A 27,320-nucleotide genomic window follows, 5' to 3' on the forward strand; every position below is an offset into this window, starting at 1 on the left:
GAAATTGAAATCCAGAAATCAATTCCTTTTACTATAGCAACAAAAATAATAAAATATCTAGGAGTAAATCTAACCAAGGAAGTGAAAGACTTGTATACTGAAAATTATGAGTCACTACTCAAAGAAATTGAAAAAGACACAAAGAAGTGGAAAGATATTCCATGTTGATGGATTGGAAGAATTAACATCATCAAAATGAATATATTACCCAGAGCTATCTACAAATTTAATGCTATCCCCATCAAGATCCCAACCACATTTTTTAGGAGAATAGAAAAAATGCTACAAATGTTTATCTGGAACCAGAAAAGACCTAGAATTGCCAAAACAATCTTGAGAAGAAAGAACAGAACTGGAGGCATCACACTCCCAGATCTCAAACTATATTATAGGGCCGCTGTCATCAAAACTGCTTGGTACTGGAACATGAATAGACACACTGACCAGTGGAATAGAATTGAGAGCCCAGAAATGAGGCCCCACACGTATGGACATCTAATCTTTGACAAAGGGGCCCAGACTATTACATGGGGAAAGCAGAGTCTCTTCAACAAATGGTGTTGGAAACAATGGGTTGAAACACGCAGAAGAATGAAACTGAATCACTGCATTTCACCAAATACAAAAGTAAATTCCAAGTGGATCAAGGACTTGGATGTTAGACCACAAACTATCAAATACTTGGAGGAAAATATTGACAGAACTCTTTTCCGCATAAATTTTAAAGACATTTTCAATGAAACGAATCCAATTACAAAGAAGACTAAGGCAAGTATAAACTTATGGGACTACATCAAATTAAAAAGCTTCTTCACAACAAAAGAAACCACTACCCAAACCAAGAGACCCCTCACAGAATGGGATCTTTACATGCCATACATCAGATAAGAGTTTAATAACCAACATATATAAAGAGCTTGCCAGACTCAACAACAAGACAACAAATAACCCCATCCAAAAATGGGGGGAGGACATGGACAGAATATTCACCACAGAAGAGATCCAAAAGGCTGAGAAACACATGAAAAAATTCTCCAAGTCTCTGATTGTCAGAGAAATGCAAATCAAGACAACAATGAGATATCACTTCACTCCTGTGAGAATGTTATACATCAGAAAAGGTAACAGCAGCAAATGCTGGAGAGGGTGTGGGGTCAAAGGAACCCTCCTGCACTGCTGGTGGGAATGTAAATATGTCCAACCTCTGTGGAGAAGTCTGGAGAACTCTCAGAAGGCTAGAAATGGACCTACCCTATGATCCTGTTATTCCTCTCCGGGGGATATATCCTAAGGAACTCAACACATCCATCCAAAAAGATCTGTGTACACATATGTTCTTGGCAGCACAATTTGTAATAGCCAAAACCTGGAAACAACCCAGGTGTCCAACAACAGATGAGTGGCTGAGCAAGTTGTGGTATATATACACAATGGAATACTACTCAGCTGTGAAAAATGGTGACTTCATCGTTTTCAGGCGATCTTGGATGGACCATGAAAAAATCATGTTGAGTGAAATAAGTCAGAAACAGAAGGAGGATTATGGGATGATCTCACTCTCAGGTAGAAGTTGAAAAACAAGATCAGAAAAGAAAACACAAGTAGAACCTGAAATGGAATTGGCGTATTGCACCAAAGTAAAAGACTCTGGGGTGGGTGGGTGGAGAGAATACAGATCCAAGAAGGATGACAAATGACATAGTGGGGGTTGTATTGTTAAATGGGAAACTGGGGAATGTTATGCATGTACAAACTCCTGTATTTACTATTGAATGTAAAACATTAATTCCCCAATAAAGAAATAAATTTAAAAAAAAAAGTTATTTATTTTGTTCTGGGAGGTGGATCAGTGGATAAGCATATGCAAGGACCCAGGTTCAAATCCATAGTCTCCACCTACAGTGGGGAGGCTTCATGAGCAGTGAAGCAGTGCTGCAGGTGTCTCTTTAACTTTTATTTATTGAATAGACAAACCAGAAACTGAGAGGGAAGGGGGAGACAGACACCTGTAGCACAGCTTCAACACTCGCAAAGCCCTGCAGGTGCGGACCAGGGGCCTTGAACCTGGGTCCTGGCACACTAACATTTGCATTCACGCAGGTGCACCACTAACCAGGCTTCAGTTGTCTATTTTCCTCAAATTCTCTGTTCTATAAATAAAAGCCACTGCAACTGGGACTGGTGGACTCATCAAGAAGGCAGCAAGCCCCAGAGATAACCCTGATGGTAATAAAAAAAATAAAAACAGAAGCCAAAGTACAACATGTACGTGGAATCTAACAAGAGACTCAGGCATGCAAGCCCCACACTTGATTAGTTGTATCATTTTCCCAGTCATGCACAGAATTAAAAAAAAAAATTCTTTTAAAAAATTTATTATATATATTTATTTTCTCTTTTGTTGCCCTTGCTTTTTATTGTTGTTGTAGTTGTTGTTATTGATGTTGTCATTGTTGGGTAGGACAAAGAGAAAGAGAGGAGGGGAAGACAGAGAGAGAGGGAGAGAAAGACACCTGCAGACCTGCTTCACTGCCTGTGAAGCGACGACCCTGCAGGTAGGGAACCAGGGGTTTGAACCAGGATCCTTACACTGGTCCTTGCGCTTTGCGCCGCCTGAGCTTAACCCACTGAGCTACTGCCCGACTCCCCCCATGCACAGAATTTTAAACAGACTAGGAGTCATTAATAGGGTAAATATAGTCTGTTTAAAATAGCATAACACCAAGTCAGCAGATGTGGATTTAGCCTCTTAGGAACTGGTAATGTCCTTAGTCCCACAAATTCAAGCACATCTCACGCCCTGCCCACACACCCATCATTCAGTAGGCTTTTTTTTTTTTTTTACCTTTATTGCTAGATATAATATGTAAATACATAAAATAGAAAATAGCAGGGATCCTTTTGAGGCTCAAGAAACAGGAAAAGGAAAGAGGTCCCAGACACTTTTTTTTTTTTTTTTTTTAAGTACAACACATATCAATTCTGGACTAAGGGTGTGGAAGGCAGTATAGGTTGACAGAATGACCCAGACTTCCCTCTTTCCCAGGAGTCAAGGAGGAACCCGAGACAGCCCTAAGCCAGCAGCCAGTGCACCCAACCAACCAGAGTACAGCTTAAGGGAAAGCTCAAGCTCAAGCCAGAGTCTTTCCCCTTTGGACAGAAAGGTGATACATAGGGTGAACGCTGCCTCAGCATTCTCTCCCCCCAGGGCACAACTGAGGAAAAAGGACAGTAGTGCTCCACATTATTGTGACCTTCCTTCCTCTGGCTCCCTGGAACCAGATGTGTCTAGGTCAGACACTAACTCACCCCACCATGTACCCAAAGTCTGCTGGGGGAGGATGGGGAGTGGAGGCTGGGCATGAAGCCAAACAGATCTTTATTTACAGTGGTCACTGGTGCCGTTTCTTGCTGCTGATTTGTTTGCTGGCCTGCTCTTCTAGCTGCATGGCCAGACGTAAGGACTTGATGACATCTGTAAGGAAGGAACAGAGGGATGGGGGTAGACAGCATAATGGTTATGCAAAGAGCCTCTCATGCCTGAGGATCCAAAGTCCCATGTTCAATCCCCCCACCAGAAGCCAGAGCTAAGCAGTGTGCTGGTAAAAAAAAAAAAAAAAAAAAAAGAAAAAGAAAAAGAAACACATGCAGATTTAGTGAGGATCTCAGAGGCTGCCTTGTTTCGGGCACAGGCCCCACCCTCCTGTTGTACCCACCTTGCAGGGCTGAGAAGTGTTTGGATTGCTGAGCTAGGGCAGACTCTGCTTTGTTCACAAAGGTCTCCAGGTCATAGTCTGGCTGCTCAGTCATCTCGGAGAGTTCTAGCCAGTCTGGCCATGACTATAAGAACACGGGGAAGACCTTGTTAAAGACAAAACTGATCTAGCATATCATTGCTGGGGATCTACATTCTATAATGCTAATGTCTGTGCATGTGGCCAGTTTCTGGAGCTGTGACCCTCCCCTGCAGAAAAACTCCTCAGCTTGAATTCATCTTTTTTTTTTTTTAAGATTTTAAAAAATATTTATTTATTCCCTTTTGTTGCCCATGTTTTTACTGTTGTAGTTATTATTATTACTGATGTCATTGTTGGATAGTACAGAGAGAAATGGAGAGAGGAAGGGAAGACAGAGAGGGGGAAAGAGAGACACTTGCAGCCCTGCTTCACTGCTTGTGAAGCGACTCCCCTGCAGGTGGGGAGCCAGGGGCTCAAACTGGGATCCTTACGCTGGTCCTTATGCTTTGTGCCACATGCACTTAAGCTGCTGCGCTACCGCCCTTGAATCCATCTTCTCTAGCTTGAATTTATCTGTGTCTTCTGGATTAAATAAATCTCATCATTTGTCTTGAAGTTCAGCCCAGGAATCTGAGCAACAACTTGATGTTTTCACCATTATCTTTCCAAATCCCACCAGTCCCATTCTCTAAGTGGTTCTCAAATCTCATGGCTGGGCATAGTTAGGTTAGACACCAGCATCTTTCTTGAATGCTTTCCTTCCAACAGTCTAACTGCTCTTCTCTTTTTAGAAATTATTGTAAAAAATAATTTATTCATTTACTGAATAGAAATAGAGAAAAACTGAGATGGGAGAGGAAGATATGAAGCTTCTCTCTGCAAGAGGGGACTGGGGGGCTTGAACTCAGGTCCTAGAGCATGCTAACATGTGCGCTCAACATTGTTCCTGAAGAAGGTATGGTAATTAATTGTCCTCAAAGAAAAGTAGGTTGGAAGGTAGGAATTGAGAGTGCAGAGGGCTGCCTCTGTCCACACCAACCTGAAGACTCGTGGGAGCAAAACCCAGTTCTTGTTCCAGAAATGGTGCTGAGCACTGCTAAGGACCTGTGCTAAGTCAAACTACCACTCCCTCTCTGCCAGGGTTAGATCCTCACCTGTGTGATCTCCTTGAGCTCTTCCATGGCCCTATCCTCCAACTCCCTGATCTGAGTCATGGCTTCATTAAAGCTGGACATCTGGGAAGACAGTTCTTCTTCTTCCTTGGAAAACTAAAGGGACCAAATGGAGAGACAACAGTTTAGGCCATTTCCCATCTCAGCAGATGATGGTTCTGTCTCACTTGTCAGTCTGTTCCTTACATTGTCAGTGATCAGGACCCTATTAGAGCTGGCTTCCATCTCTTCTGTTTCCATTAGGGCTGGCTGCTCTCCACTGGGCCCACTGTGGGGACTCAGCTCCTTGACCCTAAGGAAACAAGTTCTCAGATCCCACAGCTGCATTGTTAGCACCCACAAGCATTCATCAACACATGCAGTCTTGCGGTTAATTTCTTCTTCTTCTTCTTCCTTTTTTTTTTCATCAGAACACTGTTTCATTCTGGCTTATTCTGGTATGGGAGATTGAACCTGGGACTTTGGAGTCTCAGGCATGAGAGTCTGTTTACATAACCATTATGCTATCTACCCTCCACCAGTCTTGTGGTTTCAAGGAGATGGAGCAGTAGTTGTGCCTTTGGTCTGGGAGAAGAATCTCATGCACAGACTCCTACCAAGGCCTGAAAGGGGAATAGGACAGGCTTCCTAGCATGTCTGAGTACTCAAGCCTTGGTTTATTGAATCACAGGAAAGTATACAGTAGGTTCCAAGGCCCCACAATCTTGTCATCTCGTCATTTCCCTTTCCCACCTCCTTCATCTCAATCCTGACAGTAGGTACAAGTACCTGTCCGCATATCTTAGTGTATTTAAAGTATATTCACAGGAGCTTATGCCTGGTGAGATCATGGCAATCTGCAAAAGAGGGAACAGAAGTTATTGTCTGAGGAGGTAAGGGTGCCCTGCTCCTGGAGAGGTCTCTGGCACAAGTTTAAATGTTTTCTCATGCCCTACCCCCAAAGAGATTCTACTTACCATGCAGGTCCTTGAATTCTCTCCAATAAAGGAGTCCCTCAGCACCTGTGTCAGTTTGCTCTCTCGGAATGGGGTGTGAGCCTTGTTCTGTCCCAGGGCCCTGATGCACTCCTGTGGGGAAGCAGAGGCAAATGAGGCCCTTACCTTTTCTCCCATGATGCTTACTCTCTCCCTCCACCAGCAGCCCTGCAGGTCAACCACCTCTAGTCAGTCTTGCTACCTTCAGAGCCAGGAGACTTTTATTGATTTCTGCACCCTCCATGCGAGTCTGTCGATCAGCACTGGAAGTATCTGCACCTCTCTCGTTCCCTGCCAGATCCACCAAAGAGAACTTGCCATAAATTTTCCCTTTGGCTCGAAGAAGAATCTGGAAGCATGCATGGGATCGGGAAGAGTTGGAGTTGGCAAATGTCTGCCCAGAGGTCCTGTGGCAAAGGAGAGTAAAACTGCTATGAACTTCCGCCATGGTACTCCTAGGCCACAGCAGAGTCCCCTAAAAAGAGCAAAACAGATCAGGACTATTGTTTTTTGTGTGTTGGCAAGGATCAAACCCAGGGCCTCATACACACAAAGCATGCACTCTACTACAGAACTATTGCTACATCCCTGGCCAGAAGTCCTGTGTCTTCTTGTCCCAGATTTATTCTGCCTTCTTTGGATAGTAGCTCTTTCTAAGTTTGGCCTAGTATGCTTTCCTGGCAACTAAAGAAGTACTGGATTATGAGGAGTAACAATGGGTTCAAAGATAGTCTCTCTCACCCAAACTGAGTCTTAGAAATTGGTTTCCGGTGTGTGTGGGGGGGTCAGGCGGTAGTGCAGTGGGGTAAGTGCACGTGGCGCCAAGTGCAAGGACCGGCATAAGGATCCTGGTTCGAGTCCCCGGCTCCCCACCTGCAGGGGACTGCAGGTGTCTATCTTTCTCTCCCTCTCTTCCCCTCCTCTCTCCATCCTATCCAACAACGAACAACATCAACAACAACAATAACCACAACAAGGGCAACAAAAGGGGGAAAAAATGGCCAAAAAAAAAAAAAAAAAAAAAAGAATTGGTCTCCCCAAGCCCCCCTCGGCAGAACTCTAACCTGCAGGAACTACCCATGTCGATCTTCTTGATGACGTCATCAGCACTGTTCACCAGGTGCTCCTGCAGCCCTACCACCTGCACCTGCTGTTTGCCATCCTCCAGCACACGCAGCTTGGCCTTCTTGTTAAGCAGGTCGAATACCTATGCCAAACGGGGAGGAAGGAGACATACAGGATGGGGGGATGGGACACACATGACGACAAAGCTAAGGTCATCAGGCACCAAGCAATTTACCACCCTCCTCCTACACCTATACAACAGTTGGCAGAAGAGTGGCAAGGAGAAGCTAAACAGGGTGGCTACCAGGTTAGCAGAGACCAGAAGGATGCATGGACTGCCTCAACTCAGTGTGACTCTGACACTTTACTAGCTGTGTGAGCCTGCTATGCAAAAGACCACATTCCCATTTAGTTTGCTAGGTTCTTACTGGGAGTCTGGGAGTGCTCAAAAGTCCTACCCTAAAAATCAGTGATAACATTCCCAAACTTATTTATCAAGCTAGATAGAAATAAAATATACAAATAAGAATGAACATGTCAAGGCTGGGAGGTGTAGTACAGTTGAGCACACATGTTACAATGAGCAAGGACCTGGGACCAGGCAGTGGTGCACCTGGTTAAGTGCATACGTTACAATGAGCAAGGACCCAGGTTTGAGCCCCCAGGCCCCACCTGCAGATGCAAAGTTTTTTTTTTATTAATATTTTATTTATTTATTTATGAGAAAGATAGGAGGAGAGAAAGAACCAGGCATCATTCTGGTACATGTGCTGCTGGGAATTGAACTCTGGACCTCATGCCTGACAGTCCAGTGCTTTATCCTTTGTGCCACCTCCCAGGCCACACAGGTGCAAAGTTTTGAGAGCTGTGAAACAGTGCTACAGATGTTTGTTTTTTCTCTCCCCCTCTCAGTCTGTCTTTATCCAATAAGTAATATTTAAAAAATGAGTATGTGCCATCAATAAAATGAATTATGAAGGTAGATTAAGGGATAACAGGACACACCAAAGCTTCTATCTGAGAAGGAGTCCGCAGCAGTAGTCCTGCCACACTTGTTGAGCTGGAGTACCACCCACCAAGTGTCATCCCCCTCCCCCCAATGTATGTCAGGAAAGAGCATAGACAAGATAGCCCACTGATAGCCAACTTCAAGGTTTTAGAAAGTGCAAGAGGCCCCAGAGCATAAATAGGGTTCCTTGCCAGCTACCTTTCCATTATAGATTTCAAAAAATGTCACACAGACTTCAAGGCCCAGGTTCCTGTATCGGGGTTGATTCTTCAGGAGGAAGACATCCCGTGCTGTGGGAGAGAGCTTGGATTAAGTAAGCAACCTGCTTCCCTGTGTCCAGCCTCACTGTGGCAGAACACACTACTTACAGGCCATTGCATAGATCCCTTTGGCTGCATTCTGGGCTTTCCCAGAGAGGTCTCCACCCATAGTCTGCAAAAGAAAGGGGGAAAAAAGACTGGTAAAGGGCCCTTGGTTTAGGTCAGAGCTTTACTGGCTCTATCACCCCAGGGGACCACACCAATGGGAGGAGGCAGGGTTTGCACCTGACACAGGAAGAGTAACTGAGGATGAGGTCCCTGCACTAAGGAACCTTTCTACAAAATAGTCATTGTCTTTCTTTTCAAGGGACCCATAGAAGGGCTAGAGAGACTGTTTACCAGGAAGAGTATATGCCTGGCCACATCCAGGGCCCAGGTTTGAATCTCCCAACTCATTGGGTTTAAATACTCACATGTGTCTTGCCACTTCCTGTCTGGCCATATGCAAAACAGGTTGCTTTTCCTCCCTCAAAGATTGTTTGTACCAGTGGCCTTGCTGTGAACCTAAGAGAAAGGATAGAAGTGTTTCTCTCTCACACAAAATGTGCCCATGGAACATGGGTCTGCTGTCCTTCCCTGCAGAACTCCTGGAGTCCTCCCTTCCCAGCACCAGAATACACCCTCTGCTAGGTGGCTTCACCTCATTCTAGTCCCATGTACACATCTGAAATTCTCATCAGTTTCCATGAATAGGCTGATGGCTCACATTCTGATCTACATCACCAGCCCTTCTTTAAATGCTTAAGATGGGAGTTGGGCGGTAGCACAGCGGGTTAACTGACTGGCGCAAGGATCCTGGTTTGAGCCCCTGGCTCCCCATCTGCAGGGCGTCGATTCACAGGTGGTGAAGCAGGTTTGCAGGTGTCTATCTTTCTCTCTCCTCCGTCCTCCCCTCCTCTCTCGATTTCTCTCTGTCCTATCCAACAACAATGATAAAACAACAAGGACAACAAAAGGGAAAAAAATAGCCTCCAGGGCAGTGATGCAGGCCAGGCAGTGGCATCCTGGTTAAGCACACATTAGCATGTACAAGGACCCATGTTGAAGCTTCACAAGTTGTGAAGCAAGTACTCCCTCTCTATATCTACCCTCCCCTCTCAACCTGTCAAAAAAAGACAGAAAGACAGCAAGACTTTTCACTTTTATTCAAACAGCTATATGAACCCTGTGGGTGCTTGTAGTAGTAGAGTAATCCTAGAGTATGCTAAATCCAGTGGTGGTGGGAGGGTTGAGTAAGACACTAGAGGAATCCCTAAAGCCTCAAGTGTACAGTGGGTAATAATAATTCATTCTAGGATGGGTAGCAAAACTGAGATAGAGATAGAGAGCGCTAAGAGATGGATATGGCGGCCAGGCAGTGGCACACACAGTAGAGTGGTGGTGCAGGGGACTGAACCTGGGACTACGGAGCCTCAGGCATGGGAGTGTCTTTGCATAATCATTATGCTATCTAGCCCTGCCTGAGCCCTGGCCTTCACCTGCAGAAATGGTGAAGTCTACAGATGTCTCCTCTCTCTCCCTAACCATATATTGAAGGTGGAAAAGAAAAAGCCACAGAACTTCAGGGATAACACCGGAGGCAAAATATATACATATACATACATACATATACATACATACATACACACACACACACACACATATGTACAACTGAGCTGTGTGGCAGGTTCAAATAGGTTCTTCCTGGTGGCAGGACCTAGAACAAGTTCCATGTGAAGGCTGATTCAAAAATAAAATAAGGGGGAGGTGGGCGGTAGCACAGTGGGTTAAGCACACATGGCGCAAAGCGCAAAGACGGGCCTAAGGATCCTGGTTTGAGCCTCCAGCTCCCCACCTGCAGGGGAGTCACTTCACAGGTGGTGAAACAGGTCTGCAGGTGTGTATCCTTTTTTCCCCCTCTCTTGATTTCTCTTTGTCCTATCCAACAACAAGCGACATCAACAACAATTATAATCACAACAAGGCTACAGCAACAAGGGCAACAAAAGGGGGAAAAAAAACCAATAAAGGGCCAAAGAGATAGTTCACTGGGCAAAGTGAATGCATGCCTTGCCATGCCAATGACCTAGGTCTAAGTTGTATCATATAAGAAATGCTGTGGTCCAGGAGGTGGTGCAGTGGATAAAGCATTGGATTCTCAACCATGAGGTCCTGCGTTCGATCCCCAGCAGCACGTGTACCAGAGTGATGGCTGGTTCTTTCTCTCCTCCTATCTTTCTCATAATAAATAATAAATTATTAAAAAAAAAAAAAAAAAGGAAAGAAGTGCTATGTACTTAAAGTAGGTTAAGGACCAGGTAGTGGCACAGCTGGTTGAGTGCACGTGTTACAACGTGTAAGGACCCAGGTTTGAGCCCCAGGTCCCTACCTGCAGTGGGAAAGCTTTGTAAGTGGTGAAGCAGTGTTGCAGGTGTCTCTCTCTCTCTCCCTATCACCCTTTTCCCTCTTGATTTTTTTCCTCCAGGGTTATTGCTGGGGCTCAGTGCCTGCACTACGAATCCACTGATCCTGGAGGCTATTTTTCCCCCCTTTGTTGCCCTGTTGTTTATTGTTGTTACTGTTGTTATTGCTGTCATTGTTGTTGGATAGGACAGAGAGAAATCGAGAGAGGAGGGGAAGACAGAGAGGGAGAGAAAGGTAGATACCTGCAGACCTGCTTCACCGCCTGTGAAGCAATCCCCCTGCAGGTGGGGAGCTGGGGACTCAAACCAGGATCCTTACGCTAGTCCTTGTGCTTTGTGCCATGTGCACTTAACCCACTGTGCTGTCGCCTGGACCCCTCCCTCTTGATTTCTGGCTGTATCTATCCAATAAATAAAAATAATAAAAAAAGAAAGTATGTTATAAAAGTATGTTATAGACAGTAAAGAAGAAATTAGACACTTCTGAGACTAAAGTTGGTCTTATATTGGTGGTGGTGGGGAGTGTTATGTATGGCACCAGGGGATGCTCTAGTGCTGTGCTATCTCTGGATTATGTGTGATCCCTGTTCCCCGCACCACCAACCTCCATGAGAAGAAACACACAAAATATGAGAGATGGCCAGAAGGGTTCCAGGATCCAGCATATCTGCAAGTGGTGTTACCACAATGCTATACATTGTTAAGAGGCAAGGGGCAGGGAGCAAAGAACAGGGAAGGTGGAGCACTAACCTGTAAACAACTTCATTTGAAGCCATTTCATCAAATACAAAGTCAAAGCAGAATGCTTGGTTGTCCAGATACTTTGTTAAGTCCACTTTTAGCTTGGGCTCATGCACCAAGAGGTGACACTTGCTAGGAATGGAAATCACATCAATTTCTTTCTTCGCCAATTCTGCAGAAGGAGAGTATTTCAGGGGATCAATCTTCCCTGGATATAGAGGAACCTTCAGTCAGCTCAAAGCCTCTGACTGAATGGGGCTTACCTTGTTTATTCAGTGGTCGTTTCCTAACACAGACACATATCCTGTGTTCTTCAATCTTCAGGAGAGAAAACAATCAACAAAAGGTCAGAGCACTAATGTCCATAAACTATCTTTTCCGGCCCCCCCAATCCTGTGTAGCCCAGCTGGACCAAGATCTAACACTAGAACTCCACCTCCCTCATTACTTATTCCAGAGCATAAGGCAATTCTGATTTTTCTTCCCATTTTCTCACTCTTGCCTAAAAGAGGTCTCGGCACTACTTTCATGATCATTAATAGGAATCTAGCCAATCTCTAGAAGTGTGTGTGTACGTGTGAGTGTGTGTGCATGTATGCAGGGGAGTTTATAAAGAGCACTTTTCCACCCAGGCCTTAGAAGCTCTCGACTAAAAGGTATTGGAAATACCCTCGTGAGTCGAGTGGTAGCGCAGCAGGTTAAGCTCACATGGTGCAAAGCATAAGGACTGGCTTAAAGATCCTGGTTCGATGCCCTGGCTCCCACCTGCAGGGGTGGGGGGGGAAGCTGTCTCTTCAGAAGTGGTGAAGCAGGTCTGCAGGTATCTTTCTCTCTCCCATCTGTCTTCCCTCCCTCTCTCAGTTTCTCTCAGTTCTATCCAACAATGACAGCAATGGCAACTATGATAAAACAAGGGCAACAACAACAAAAATACCCTCAGAGATGAGTAAAGAGTTACATGTTCTTACTGTCTTAAAAGTTTTATGCCTCTCAATTGTTCTATTCAGAAAGCAGATATAGAGGTTCTTTGTGTTTACTTACAGGGTCAGTCACAGTAAGTGGATGACATTCCAAATTAGCTCGAAAATCCTTAATCTTCTGAGCAAATTCCCAGTTTGGAAAGTTGCTGTCATACTCCTGTTTGGGATAAGAACAAAAAGGTGAGGTAAAGTTACTTTCAGAGCTCAGTAAGTAGCAGTAGCAAGAACATTTCACATGCACAATCCTTCATGGACTTCACTTCTACCCCAGAGCTAGGTCAAAACTCAGGAACAAAATATAGGAACAGAGATTGGCAGAGGGCCCTAGCTAGGCATGCATCAAGCCATTTAGCTAGTGAGTCAAAAGTCATGGTTTTCACTCTTAGGAGACTAGCAAAAAATTTTGCCAACCAACAGGAGATGCTCTAAAATGCCGGAACTCGATTGCAACACCCTCCCAGCACATATCAACAGTTAGGTGGGCAGGGGAAGGCAGTTAATTCTGCAAAGAGAAACTGTACACACACACACACACACACACACACACACACACACACACACACACACACACACACAATCTCATTTTTTAGGTGACTGTCTTCCTATTCAAAGCAAGAGGTCACTTACAAAAAAATTATTTATTCCCTTTTGTTGCCCTTGGATTTTTTTACTGTTGTAGTTATTTATTATTAATTTTTTAATATTTATTCCCTTTTGTTGTCCTTGTTTTATTGTTGTAATTATTATTGATGTCATCATTGTTGGATAGGACAAAGAGAAACGGAGAAAGGAGGGGAAGACAGAGAGGGGGAGAGAAAGACACCTGCAGACCTGCTTCACCACTTGCTTCACCGCTTCACCTGCAGGAGAGGAGCCAGGGACTCGAACGGGGATCCTTATGCCGGTCCTTGAGCTTTGCGCCACCTGTGCTTAACCTGCTGCACTACTTTTTCTATGGAAGGCTACAGTCAGCATACTTCCTGCCAGCCCTCTGCTGGAGGAGGGCTACTATCACAGGCTTTTTTTTTTCTCTTTCCCCTGCAATCAAGGTTAATGGGGCTCAGTGCCTTCAGTGCCTGCCCTCTAGTAGGTGTGGCCCTGCCACAGGTCTTCTAAAGGAAGGTACTAAATGTGAGCCCTCCCAATGTCACAAGTAAATAGCCTACCATTCTTTGAATTAAATGTCCAAAGCTACAGTCAGCAAATTTTCTCAGAGCCTGAGAGGAGCAAAAGGGTAAAAAAGACAAGAACATCCAAAGTAACAGGTTCAATGTCCTGTGCCACGATAAGCCAGAGGTGAGCAGTGCTCTGGTGTTTCCCTCTGTTATCTCTCATTAAAAACTAAATATGGGGAGTCCGGCAGTAGCGCAGGGGGTTAAACGCACATGGCACAAAGCGCAAGGACTGACATAAGAATCCTGGTTCGAGCCTCCAGCTCCCCACCTGCAGGGGAGTCGCTTCACCGGTAGTAAAGCAGCTTTGCAGATGTCTTTCTTTCTTTCTTTTTTTAATATTTATTTATTTATTTATTCCCTTTTGTTGCCCTTGTTGTTTTCTTGTTGTGGTTATTGATGTCTTCGTGGTTGGATAGGACAGAGAGAAATGGAGAGAGGAGGGGAAGACAGAGAGGGGGAGAGAAAGATAGACACCCGTAGACCTGCTTCACCGCCTGTGAAGCAACTCCCCTGCAGGTGGGGAGCCGGGGGCTCAAACCGGGATCCTTACGCAGGTCCTTGCGCTTTGTGCCACGTGCACTTAACCTGCTGCGCTACCGCCCGACTCCCGTCTATCTTTCTTTCACCCTCTCTGTCTTCCCCTTCTTTCTCCATCTCTCTGTCCTATCCAACAACAACATCATCAATAACAACAATAATAAATAAATGCAACAATAAAACAAGGGCAACAAAAGGAAATAAATAAAAATATATATAAAAAAAAACTAAATATGGGCGGGGGAAGATAGCATAGTGGTTATGCAAACAGACTCTCATGCCTGAGGCTCCAAAGTCCTAGGTTCAGTGCCCCGCACCACCATAAGCCAGATCTGTGCAGTGCTCTGGTATTCCTTTATGTGTCTTTCTCTCTGTATCTGTCTAAAAATAAAATAAAATACTTAAAAAAAACCCTAAATATTTAAAAAATATATTTATTTAAGAGAGGGATAGAAGGAGACAGAAAGAACCAGGTTAAGAGTCAGACGGTAACGCAGAAGGTTAAGCGCAGGTGGTGCAAAGCGCAAGAACCAGCATAAGGATCCTGGTTCGACACGTGGCTCAAAGCGCAAGGACCAGTGTAAGGATCCTGGTTCGAGCCCCCGGCTCCCCACCTGCAGGGGAGTTGCTTCACAAGCGGTGAAGCAGGTCTGCAGGTGTCTTGTATTTCTCTCCACCTCTGTCTTCCCTTCTCTCTCCATTTCTCTTTTACCTATCCGAAAACAACAGATGACATCAATGATAACAATAATAACCACAAGGCTACAACAAGGGCAACAAAAGGGGGGAAAATGGCCTCCAGGAGCAGTGGATTCATGGTGCAGGCACTGAGCACCAGCAATAACCCTGGGGGCAAAAAAAAAAAAAAGGATCCCAGTTCAAGCCCCCAGCTCCCCACCTGCTGGGGAGTCGCTTCACAAGCAGTGAAGCAGGTCTGCAGGTGTCTATCTTTCTCTCCCCCTCCTCTCTTCATTTCTCTTTGTCCTACCCAACGATGACATCTATAACAACAATAATAACTACAACAATATAACAAGGGCAACAAAAGGGAGTAAATAAATATTTAAACAAACAAACAAACAAACAAACACAGGTATCACTCTGGTACATGTGCTGATGGGGATTGAACTCAGGACCTCATGCTTGAGAGTCCAATGCTTTATCTACTGCACCACCTCCCAGACCACCTAAATATTATTTATTTATTTGTTTTATTTATTTATTTAATGTCCAGGGTTATTGCTGGGGCTGTGTTTGCATGAATCCACTGCTCCTGGAGGCTGTTTATTTTCCCCTTTTTGTTGCCCTTGTTGGTTATCATTGTTGTGGTTATTGTTGTTGGACAGAATAGAGAGAAATCAAGAGAGGAGGGGAAGACAGAGAAAGGGAGAGAAAGATAGACACCTGCAGACCTGCTTCACTGCTTGTGAAGTGACCCCTGCCACTCAGGTGGGGAGCCGGGGGCTCAAACTGGGATCCTTATGCTGGTCCTTGCACTTTGCGCCATATGCGCTTAACCCGCTGCACTACTGCCCATTTCCCAATAAAATGTATATTTTTTAAAATGAAATTTAAAAAATTCCTTCTTGGGAGCCGGGTGGTAGTGCAGTGGGTTAAGCGCACGTGGCACAAAGCACAAGGACCGGTGGAAGGATCCTGGTTCGAGCCCCTGGGTCCCCATCTGCAGGGGAGTCGCTTCACAGGTGGTGAAGCAGGTCTGCAGGTGTCTTTCTCTACCCCTCTCTGTCCTCCCCATCTCCATTTCTCTCTGCCCTATCCAACAACGACATAAACTACAACAATAAAACAAGGGCAACAAAAGGGAATAAGGGAATAAGTAAATAAATAATTACAAAAAAAATTCCTTCTTGGGAGTCGGGCGGTAGTGCAACGGGTTAAGCGCAGGTGGTGCAAAGCACAAGGATCCTGGTTCAAGCCCCCGGCTCCCCACCTGCAGGGACGTCACTTCATAAGCGATGAAGCAGGTCTGTAGGTGTCTATCTTTCTCTCCCCCTCTCCGTCTTCCCTTCCTCTCTGTCCTATCCAACAACAACAACATTAACAACAACAATAATAACTACAGCAACAAGGGCAACAAAAGGGAATAAATAAATACTTAAAAAAAAATTCCTTATCTGAGATTTGAGGACCTTAGAAAGATATGTGGGGAATCAGGTGGCAGCGCAGTGGGTTAAGCGCATGTGGTGCAAAGGGAAAGGACCGACATAAAGATCCTGGTTCGAGACCCTGGCTTCCCACCTGCAGGGGAGTCGCTTCACAGGTGGTGAAGCAGGTCTGCAGGTGTCTATCCTTCTCTCCCCCTCTCTGTCTTCCCCTCCTCTCTCCATTTCTCTGTCCTATCTAACAAAGATAACATCAGTAACAACAACAATGGAAAAAAAACCAAAAATGGTTGGAATCCAAGACTGAAGTTTCACTAATGCTGGGGCCCAATCATATTGCTGCTGCTAATAAGACTCAGCAGGGTGGGGGTAGATAGCATAATGATTATGTAAAGACACTCTCATGCCTGAGACTCTGAAGTCCCAGGTTCAATCCCCTATACCATCATAAGCCAGAGTTGAGCAGTGCTTTGGTAAAACAAACAAACAAACAAACAACAAGAACAAAAGACTCAGCCTGTCCAAAAACTTTTGTCCCAGCTTTCCAGGATACCTGAGCCCGCTTTATTCTCATTTCAGAGTTCTGGGCCTTCTTCTCTTCACGTTTGCTCTTCATTTTTTCCATTTCCTTCACAATACATGATTTCCTCCGGACTAGGGAGAAAAAATAAGAAAGTTCACCTACCCCCCAACATATGTTTAAAGCAGTCTGCTCTTCTCCAGCTGTTTTACTGAGTTCTTGGGTCTTTGCCATAACTTGCTCTCAAATCACCTAAAGTAAGGGGAAGAAGCAGTAACTGGGACTTTCAATGGCCAAGAAGACAATGAAAAATTTTGCTAATGTGATCCCTCTAGGACCTATCGTAAGCTCTCTCCATGTCTCAATATAATTTTCTTGCCATCTAGAAGACATGAGAGCATTCTTGCTTGATTCTGATGGGCACTCTGGGCTATGGCGTCAAATAAGATTTTTACTGTGACATCTCAACTGCATCAGAAGTCTCCTACTAGCTTCCAAGTATGAGGTTACTTCTTGTAAAGAAAGTATTCCTGTGGTCCAGGAGGTGGCACAGTGAATAAAGCACTGGACTCTCAAGCATGAGGTCCTGAGTTCAATCCCTGGCAGCACATATACCAGAGTGATGTTTGGCTCGTTCTCTCTCCTCCTTTCTCATTAATAAATAAATAAAATCTCTTTAAAAAATATTTATTTATTCCCTTTTGTTGCCCTGTTGTTTTATTGTTGTAGTTATTGTTGTTGTCGTTGTTGGATAGGACAGAGAGAAATGGAGAGAGGAGGGGAAGACAGAGAGGAGGAGAGAAAGATAGACACCTGCAGACCTGCTTCACCACCTGTGAAGCGACTCCCCTGCAGGTGGGGAGCCGGGGTTCGAACCGGAATCCTTATGCTGGTCCTTGTGCTTTGCGCCACCTGCGCTTAACCCTGCCACCTGCGCTTAACCTGCTGCACTACAGCCCGAATCCCTAAATAAAATCTTTTAAAAAAGAAAAAAAAGAAACTATTCCATGGCCACATAAAAATATGTCCCCCAAGTGACAGCTTGAATTCAGGAACCAAGGCAGATGAAGCTGGGCAGGATTAACTACCTGTCCCATACTAAGAGTAGGGCTGCAGACAGCTCAATGCCTACCTGAGTTCACAGGGTTTGTAGAAGAAGAGCTTCGGGTAGAATGGACTTGCTCTTCCACCTCCTCGCTGACAACTGTCAATGGTATTTCAGTTATTGCTGAGCAGGAAGGCCTTGGGGGGGCAGCTGCTGAGGAACAAAAGTCACTAGAGAAGCAGGAAAAAACACTGTAGCTGTTTTCACTACAGTCAGTGCAGATCATGGGCCAGGAAGAGAGCTCACTGCCTGACCATCAAGGGCTCAGGCACCAGTACTGTGAGCAGTTTGGAATTTCTCTTTCACCACCACCCACATCCCTTGCCTGACCATTTCTTTGCTAGAGCTGGTCACTAGCGTCAAAATGTCTTTTTTTTTTTTTTTTTTTTTTGCCAGAGTACTAATCAGCTCTGGCTTATGGTGGTGCAGGGGGTTGAACCTGAGACCTTGGGGACTCAGTCATGATAGTCTCTTTGCATAACCATAATGCTACACCCCACCCCCAACTACATCAAAGTCTTATGTAAGTAGTTAGTTCAGTACAAACTTCACCATGAAGGAAAATGTCATTAAAGGTCTGAAAAGCTTTGGAGGGGGAGGTGTTCTCAGGTTAGGCCAAGTTCATTTAACTATTTGAAGCCATTTCTTTCTGACTTCTCCAATATCTTGGAACTTGAATTCAAGTTAACAGGAGCAAAGACCAAAAAGTCAAGATACATGTGTTGGTATCTTCTAATTCTGCTTTTAAAAACCCCTACTGTTTCATTTGGTTTAAATCCCCCCTGCTTAACACTGCATTCTATTTACATAACCACTTCATTCTATTTACATAACCGCTGTTAACAAGCACCACCCTCCCTCCAGGGCATTAGGACAGAGAGAAATGGAGAGAGGAGGGGTGACAGAAAGGGGGAGAGAAAGATAGACACCTGCAGACCTGCATCACCGTCTGTGAAGCGACTCCCCTGCATGTGGGGAGCCGGGGCTTGAACTGGGATCCTTATTGCTGTCCTTGTGCTTTGTACCATCTGTGCTTAACCCACTGCACTACTGCCCCAACTCCCAAAGCCCAACACCTTATCCACTGCACCACCTCCTGGACCACACAAAATATTAAAAAAATAATAATTCCATTTATAGGTTTAAGTATATAGCTCAGATTTAGAATACAGGACTTTTATGTCTGAGGCCCCAAGTTCAATAGTACTACTATATGCCAGAGCTGAGTGTTCTTATGTCTCTATCTGATTCTCACTTAAAAAAAAAAAAAAGGGAGTCGGGCGGTAGTACAGCGGGTTAAGCGCACGTGGCGCAAAGTGCAAGGACCGGCCTAAGGATCCCGGTTCTAGTCCCCGGCTCCCCACCTGCAGGGGAGTCGCTTCACAGGTGGTGAAGCAGGTCTACAGGTGTCTGTCTTTCTCTCCCCCTCTCTGTCTTCCCCTCCTCTCTCCCTTTCTCTCTGTCCTAGCCAACAACAATGACATCAATAACAATAATAACTACAACAATATAAACAAGGGCAACAAAAGGAAATAAATGCTTTGGAAAAAAATTTTTAAAAAAAGCTTTTTATTTTTTTCCTTTCAGGGTTATCACTGGGGCTCGGTGCCTGCATTACGAATCTACTGCTTCTGCAGCCAATTTTTAAAAAATTATTTATTTTTGGACAGGATAGAAATTGAGGGGACAACAAAAGGGATTAAATAAGTACATAAATATTTTTTTAAAAAAGGGAGTCAGGCGGTAGTGCAGCAGGTTAAGCGCATCTGGCGCAAAGTGTAAGGACCAGCCTAGGCCTAAGGATCCTGGTTCAAGCCACTGGCTCCCCACCTGCAGGGGAGTCGCTTTACAAGTGGTGAAGCAAGTCTGCAGGTGTCTCTCTCTCCTCTCTCCATTTCTCTCTGTCCTATCCAATGACATCAATAACAACAACTACAGTAAAAAAAAAAAAAAAAAAAAAAGGGCAACAAAAGGGAATAAATGTTAAAAAAAAAAGAAATTGAGGGAAGGGGAAAGGAGAAAGACAGATACCTGTAGACCTGCTTCACTGCTTGTGAAGCGACCCCCCCCTGCAGGTGGGGATCTGGGGGCTCCAACCCAGATCCTTGTGCGGTTCCTTATGCTTCATACTATGTGTACTTAACTTGGTAAGCCACTGCCCAGCTCCCAAATAAAATATATCTTAATAAAAGAAATAGGGGGAGTCAGGCGGTAGCGCAGTGGGTTAAGTGCATGTGGCGCAAAGTGCAAGGACTGGCTTAAGGATCCAGGCTCCCCACCTGCAGAGAAGTTGTTTCACAAGCGGTGAAGCAGGTCTGCTGGTGTTTATCTTTCTCTCCCCCTGTCTTCCCCTCCTCTCTTCATTTCTCTCTGTCCTATCCAACAATGACGATGTCGATAACAAGAATAACTACAACAATGAAACAAGGGCAACAGAAGGAAATGAATAAATAAGTAAATATTAAAGAAAAATTAGGACTGTTGGTACCCTTGAGGATTGTGTTAAGAAATGGAAAGCAGAGGGCTGGGCAGCGGTACAACTTGTAGAGCACACACATTAACATGTGCAAGGGCCTGGGCTTAGGCCTCTGGTCCCCACTTGCAGGGAGGAAGTTTCAGAAGTGTTGAAGTCATGCAAGCTTCTCTCTCTATCACCCCCTTCCCTCTCAAATTTCTGAAAAACAAAAAGCCAAACCAAAACAAACAAAAAACAGAAAGGCGACGGGGATGTTAGCAGTACTCCTTAGTGTGGATATTAGTATATTAATATGTTTGGTAAGTTATATATACATTCTTAACGACACGTACACTTTTCTGAAATTTTTTTTCTTGTAAATTTACAAAATTGGAGCCAGGTGGTGGCAAACTTGGTTGGGCACACTTGGTTGAGCGCACACACTATAGTGTATTAAGGATCCAGGGTCAAGTCCCCACTCCCCACCTGTGGGGGTTAGGAGAACTTCATCAGTGGGGTAGCAGTGTTGCAGGTGTCTTTCTCTTCCTCTATCACCCCCTTCCCTGTTAACTAGTCTGCCTCTATCTAAATAAATTACAAAGTAGTGGTCTGGGAGGTGGTACAGTGATAAAGCTTTGGACTCTCAAGCATGAGGTCCTGAGTTCGATCTCCAGCAGCACATGTGCCAGAGTGATATCTGGTTCTTTCCCTCTCCTCCTGTCTTTCTCATTAATAAGTAAGTTCATTCTTTAAAAAATATATATCACAAAGTAAAATGATGTAATTTCTAGGTAAGAGACAATGACAGGACAGGGACAGAACACTATTGAAGTCAGGGGATTTTAAGAATTCTGCAATAGGAGGCCAGGCGGTAGTGCAGTGGGTTAAGCACACGTGACATGAAGCACAAGGACCGGTATAAGGATCCTGGTTCGAGCCCCCGGCTCCCTACCTGCAGGGGAGTCGCTTCACAGGCAGTGAAGCAGGTCTGCAGGTGTCTATCCTTCTCTCCCCCTCTGTCTTCCCCTCCTCTCTCCATTACTCTGTCCTATCCAAAAATGACACATCAATAACAATAGTAATAAACAGCTAGGGCAACAAAAGGGGAAAAAAATGGCTTCCAGGAGCAGTGGATTTGTAGTGCAGGCATGGAGCCTCAGCAATAACCCTGGAGGCAAAAAAAAAAAATTCTCCAATTAAAAAAATTTCTACGATATTCCAGAAAAGGGGTAGGGCAGTGGGTGAAGAGTTGTTCTAGCATAAACAGATTCATTACTCACTGGACCCAGAAAAGTGCTTGCGAGTATTTGTAGGTGCAGGCAGCTCCACCTCCATATCATTCTCCTGAGTAGCGACACGATTTTCTGGGACAGCGGACATGCGACTTAAACGGCATCTAAGACCTGAAGAGCCAAGAGCAGCAGCCATTCAGTGGAGCATTATCACAGGGACCAAATAGTGGGTGGACAGGGGTAGATTCTACACGGGTCGAGAAGGATCCTAATCAGTAAGAAAGCTTACTAACTTCCCATTCCTTCCATCCAAGGAAACAAAAGAACGGTGATGTACTAGTGACAGAGCTTTGAGTCTACTTCAGTGTCCTGAGCCCCAAGAACATCATTTCTCGCACAAACCTCATGACAATATGCCAGCAGATATTCATTTACCTTCCTTTGGAGCGGGAATTTTGGAGTTGACTGATCTGCGTTTTGGCTTCTGGAAAACAAAACACACCACCACAATGTGTAGCTCTTATTAATTCCTCAGGACTTATCCTGGCCCCATATACTGTACTCAGATGTGAGGCAGTCCCAGAAAACAGTGCAGCAAAGGGTCACCAAACCAAGTAAGTCCTCTGGAGCACTAGCTGCTGTGGTATAATAGTCACTTACCTGAATAGCTACGTTCTCCTGCAAGGGCAGATTGTCCTTTGGGTGTAAGGGAAGAAGCTGTAAGAGTTCTGGATTTATTGCAGCCACATCATCAAAATCAATCTGCAAGTAGCAAGTAAAAGTTTCAGTGGAATGGCACAGCTTGTTCAATTCAGTTCTACCTCTGCCACCATGACTGTCTTACAGAGATACCAGCTACAGATTACCAACTTTATGGTTTACTAGGCAGAGATAGCTATAGCTATAAGCAATTATTCCTTAGTTATTTACCATCTAGATGGATATGGGTTTCTGATTCCCAAGTCAATGGTAGAGATCAGTGAGTGAAAATGAGATGAAGAGGAAGACAAAATCTAGTAGTCCACAGTAGACCTGAGCCACTTGACTCCCCTACTGTTCTGCTGGGCAGTAGAGTCCTGTTGGGCAGTCTGTCAGGCACCTCCTGATGGCTGACACGGAGAAAGAAAGAAGTTCTAACTGTCCCAGTGATAATAAAAATGAAGGGCCCTTCAGGATCTTATGGGCAGGGACAAGTTCCCAAGAGCTGCAACCTAACCCTAAATCTACCTACATTTTCTATTGGGCCCAGACACTTCTTCCCCAGTCACAATTTCCTGCTCATGTCTTCCCCACTTACTGAGCGTGTCTGCAATGAGGTCACAATTCTAGGTTGACATCACTGAAGTCCTGCAACTCTCTAGGAACAACACAAATGCCAATATAACTTGACAGCAGGTTCAAACATAGCAAAAAGCACTAGGTCACAGAGTAAAGAGCTGCTCTTCCCTTCACCCACAGCATAGGAAATTTCAGAAGAATGTGCAGTACAAAGAAAGTTGAGTGTGGTCTGGGAAGTGGTGCAGTGTTGGATTTGATCTCAAGCGTGAGGTCTGGAGTTCAATCCCCAGTAGCACATGTACCCAAGTGCTATCTAGTTCTTTCTCTCTGCCTGTAATTCTTCATGAATAAATAAATAAATAAAATCTTTAAAAAAATTATAAAAAGAAAAAAAAAGTTAGCAGGTCAGATCTTGAAAATATTGAGTGTTTAAGAAGTTTAGATATGGGGAATCCGGCAGTAGCGCAGTGGGTTAAGCGTACGTGGCACAAAGTGCAAGGACTGGCTTAAGGATCCCAGTTCCAGCCTCTGGCTCCCCACCTGCAGGGGAGTTGCTTCACAGGTGGTGAAGCAGGTCTGCAGGTGTCTCTCTTTCTCTCTCCCTCTCTGTCTTCCCCTCCTCTCTCCATTCCTATCCAACAATGACGACATCAACAAAAATAACTACAACAATAAAACAAGGGCAACAAAAGGGAATAAATAAATATTTGAGGAAAAAAAAAAGTTTAGATATAAGTGAGTCAGGCAGTAGCACAGTGGGTTAAGCGCACATGGCGCGAAGTGCAAGGACTGGCATATCTGGGTTTGAGCCCCTGGCTTCCCACCTGCAGGGGAGTTGCTTCACAAGCGGTGAAGCAGGTCTATAGGTGTCTATCTTTCTCTCCCCGTCTTCCCTCCTCTCTCCATTTCTCTCTGTCCTATCCAACAACGATGACAACAACATCAACAATAACTTCAATAATAAAAAACTACAAGGGCAACAAAAGGGAAAATAAATAATATAAGAAACAAAATAAATAGCTTTACAAAAAAAAAGAAGTTTAGATATTACTGTATTCCAAAACCTGTATTTGAGCTGGAGTAAGACCTAATAAAAGCTTTAATTCTGAGGTGGCAAAACCGCTCACTTGGATAGTGTGTTGGTTTGTCATGTGTGCAAGTGAGGTTCGAGTCCAGTCCCCACTCTACCGAAGCAAGTTTTGATGCTGTCTGGTATTATAGTCTCTTTCTCTCTCCTCTCTGCTTCTTCTATGTATCTGGAAAAAAAAAGTCACTCAAAGTGGTGAAGCCCCAGCAATGAAAACACACAAATAACCCCTCCCAACCCCCTCAGTTAGAGACAGAGACAGAGGCAGAAGAGAGGGAAAGAAACCACCTCATCAAAGTTTCCTTCAGCTCTGCAGGGACTGAGTTTAAACCTGGGCTACCCACATAGCAAAGCAGAGCAGTATCCAATGGGCTATTTTATTGATCCAAAAGCTATTTTTTTTTAATTTACTTATTCCCTTTTGTTGCCCTTGTTGTTTTATTGTTGTAGTTATTATTGTTGTCGTAATTGGATAGGACAGAGAGAAATGGAGAGAGGAGGGGAAGACAGAGAGGGGGAGAGAAAGATAGACACCTGCAGACCTGCTTTACCGCCTGTGAAGCGACTCCCCTGCAGGTGGGGAGCCGGGGGCTCGAACCGGGATCCTTACACTGGTCCTTGCGCTTTGCACCACGTGCACTTAACCCGCTGCACTATCGCCTGACTCACCCAAAAGCTATTTTTAAACAAAACAAAAACCAGATGACTTTCTATCACAGGCCAGCCTGTTCTGAGTTCTTTCCTTTCTTTCTCTTCCCTCCATTTTCTGCAAGGGTGGGAAACATACAGGCCATATGTGGCCTGGCCCAGAATTGACACCACAGGTGGTCTCCACTCAATAGCTTGAGTGAGCAAGTCTAACTTCTGTGCCACTTGTTTTTTCATTTTACTATCTTTTACTTATTTATTGGATAGACAGGCAGAACTTGAGAGGCATTTATTCAGAGGACACTCAAGCACTAGTTCAAAGGGACATATATGGCTCTATAATCATAGCTGCATTATTCACAATAGCTAATAAGTGGAAGCAGCCTAAATGCCCATCAACAGATGACTGACTAAAGAAATTATGGGATATATACTCCATGGAATAGTACTCTGCAATCAAAAAAGACAACTTAGTGTCTTCTGGGACAAAAATAGGACTAGAAGTGATTGTGTTTAGCAAAATAACAGATGAAAGATAACTACTGGATTGTTTCACTCATATATGGAATCCAGAGAGCTGATACAAATGTAGCAAAAGTAAAAAAAAAAAAAAAAAAGGGGGTTGTGTCAGTGGTGGCAAAACTAAGTGCACACATTACAGTGAGCAAGGACCTGGGTTCAAGCCCTAGGCCCCCACGTGCAAGGAGAAAAAAGCTTCTTGAGTGGTAAAGCAGGGCTGCAGGTGTCTCTCTCTTTCCTTCCCTCTTTATCTCCCCCTTCCCTCTCAATTTCTCTGTCTCTACTCAACAATAAATGAATTATTTACCTCCTCTGGGAGTCCGGAGGTAGCGCAATGGGTTAAGCGCAGGTGGCGCAAAGCGCAAGGGCAGGCATAAGGATCCCAGTTCGAGTCCCCAGCTCCCCACCTGCAGGGGTGAAGCAGGTCTGCAGGTGTCTGTCTTTCTCTCCCCCTCCTCTCTCCATTTCTCTCTGTCCTATTAAACAACAATGACAGCAATGACAACAACAACTACAACAATAAAAAACAAGGGCAACAAAAGGAAATAAATAAATAAATAAATATTTTAAAAAGTGCTTCTAAGATTTTGTGAGAACTGTGGTGGTTATCATTGGGAGGTGGGGGGGGGGTAGGGATTTAGACCTTTGGTGGTGGGTGTGGTGTGGAACTATACCTTGTAATCTTTACAATCTTGTAACCCACTATTAACCACAAAATAATTAAAGTGGTAGAGACATTTTCACAAAACCTACCTCCTTGCCCTTTGTGGCACCTCCTTCTGTCCATTCCACTGAAACACAGGATTTCTCCAGGCTCACAGTCCTTACACTGGCATTGTGAATTAAGCCTGTAGTATAAAAACAAACAAAATGAGTCACTCCCCCTTTTTTTGTTTCTTTCTTAGGATTCCACAAAGACTGTCAGTGTAAGGTGGACTTAAAAAAGAAGAGACGGGGTCCGGGTGGTGGCGCACCTGGTTGAGCGCACATATTACAGTGCACAAGGACCCGGGTTTGAGCCCCAGTCCCCACCTGCAGGGGGAAAGCTTTGCGAGTGGTGAAGCGGGTCTGCAGGTATCTCTTTGCCTCTCTCCCTTTTTAGCTTCCCCCCTCCTCTCAATTTCTGGCTTACTCTATCCAATAAATAAATAACAATAACTTAAAAAAAAGAGACGGTTGCTTTTCTTTTTCTCTTCTAGGAGGTAAATAAGCCTCCAGACACGACACTACCGTTGCATCCCATAGTGAGGTGGACAGGGGAAAAGGCTTAACTGAGCTGCAGCGCAGGAGGATTAATCTCCACTCAAAAGAGATGCTACACTGGAGTGCAAACATGTTTAATCGGGGGAGTGAGTCACTCTAGTTTTTAGCTCAAGTGTTCAAGGCAGCAGTGCGGCTCTGGCGCCCTTGTGTTTCCCGACCTGTTCTCCTAATGACAAGGGTACTAGACCTGCCAGAGCTGCGGTCGCCGCAGAACTGCAGGCTCTTTGGAAGCAGGTTATAACAGATGAACAGGTACAGAAGACAATGTTGGAGGGAACTTGAATCAAACACAACTCGAACCTCCCCGCGAGGTGCACCCAGGTGGGCGGCCCCGCCCACTCCTGCGGGGGCGGAGCCACGGCGGGCGGGGGCCACAGTGGGGGCGAGGAACACGGGCCGGTGGAGACCAGCCAGCCGCGCCCAAGCCCGCCTGGGGGGGGAGGGCATGGCGGAGTCCCGGGGGCGCGGCAGTCATCCCGGCCGCTCCCAGACCGCGGGTCCTGGGTCCCAGGCCCCCTGACCACGCAACTCTGCCCCTCACCGTTACTACGTTGGATCTTGATGGAGAGACCAGGAAACAGACGGGCCTGAAGCGACGCGTCCATTGGGCAGTCGTCAGGTGCTCCGGGAAGAAAAGCGTGAAACGCCAACAGGCCCCCAATCTCCTAACCCAAGCCTTAACGCCGCGCAAACCGCCGAAGTTTAAACCCCGCGCGCTAGCGTCCCTCAAACGTCATCACGCAGCCGCCGACCTTGCTGCGGCCAGTCCGCGGAGTCCTACGGAACCTTGTGGGATACGTAGTTTCCGATTGGTCTAACGTGATCGTCTGGACACGCCCCCATCTTCTGACCTTCACCTTCCTGCCCCCCCCCACCACCACCTCAGGCGCTGGGCCTTCTGGGACCATCTGGAAGCGGAGCCGAAGGTTCCCCTTCCGGGTTTACTCCGGAACCGGCTTTTGTCTACTTGTGATCACC

The 27,320-nt window shown here is 45.2% G+C and overlaps 1 protein-coding gene across 3 annotated transcripts; it reads right to left on the reverse strand.

Annotated features, from left to right (window-relative positions):
- Positions 1-3,362: 3,362 nt before the first annotated feature.
- Positions 3,363-27,067, reverse strand: KIF2C (kinesin family member 2C). Of its 3 annotated transcripts, none has more exons than XM_060206018.1 (21): positions 26,884-27,067; positions 25,833-25,927; positions 22,208-22,309; positions 21,983-22,031; positions 21,596-21,718; positions 17,888-18,013; positions 16,789-16,889; positions 12,462-12,557; positions 11,684-11,738; positions 11,430-11,592; positions 8,691-8,781; positions 8,326-8,389; positions 8,156-8,247; positions 6,948-7,090; positions 6,086-6,290; positions 5,866-5,976; positions 5,678-5,745; positions 5,096-5,201; positions 4,892-5,005; positions 3,717-3,840; positions 3,363-3,475 (listed from the first exon to the last, which is right to left on the reverse strand). In XM_060206018.1, exons 1-21 carry the CDS (start codon positions 26,945-26,947, stop codon positions 3,393-3,395), a joined length of 2,175 nt encoding a protein of 724 aa, XP_060062001.1. In that variant the 5' UTR covers positions 26,948-27,067; the 3' UTR covers positions 3,363-3,392. The 3 variants fall into 3 exon arrangements, with proteins under 3 accessions (XP_060062001.1, XP_016047122.2, XP_060062002.1); XM_016191636.2 differs by having other exon boundaries at positions 17,888-18,010; positions 26,884-27,066; XM_060206019.1 differs by lacking the exons at positions 25,833-25,927; positions 26,884-27,067 and adding an exon at positions 22,478-22,760.
- Positions 27,068-27,320: the final 253 nt, after the last annotated feature.

The sequence above is a fragment of the Erinaceus europaeus genome, chromosome 13, assembly GCF_950295315.1.
Source record: "Erinaceus europaeus chromosome 13, mEriEur2.1, whole genome shotgun sequence".
Taxonomy (NCBI): Eukaryota; Metazoa; Chordata; class Mammalia; order Eulipotyphla; family Erinaceidae; genus Erinaceus; species Erinaceus europaeus.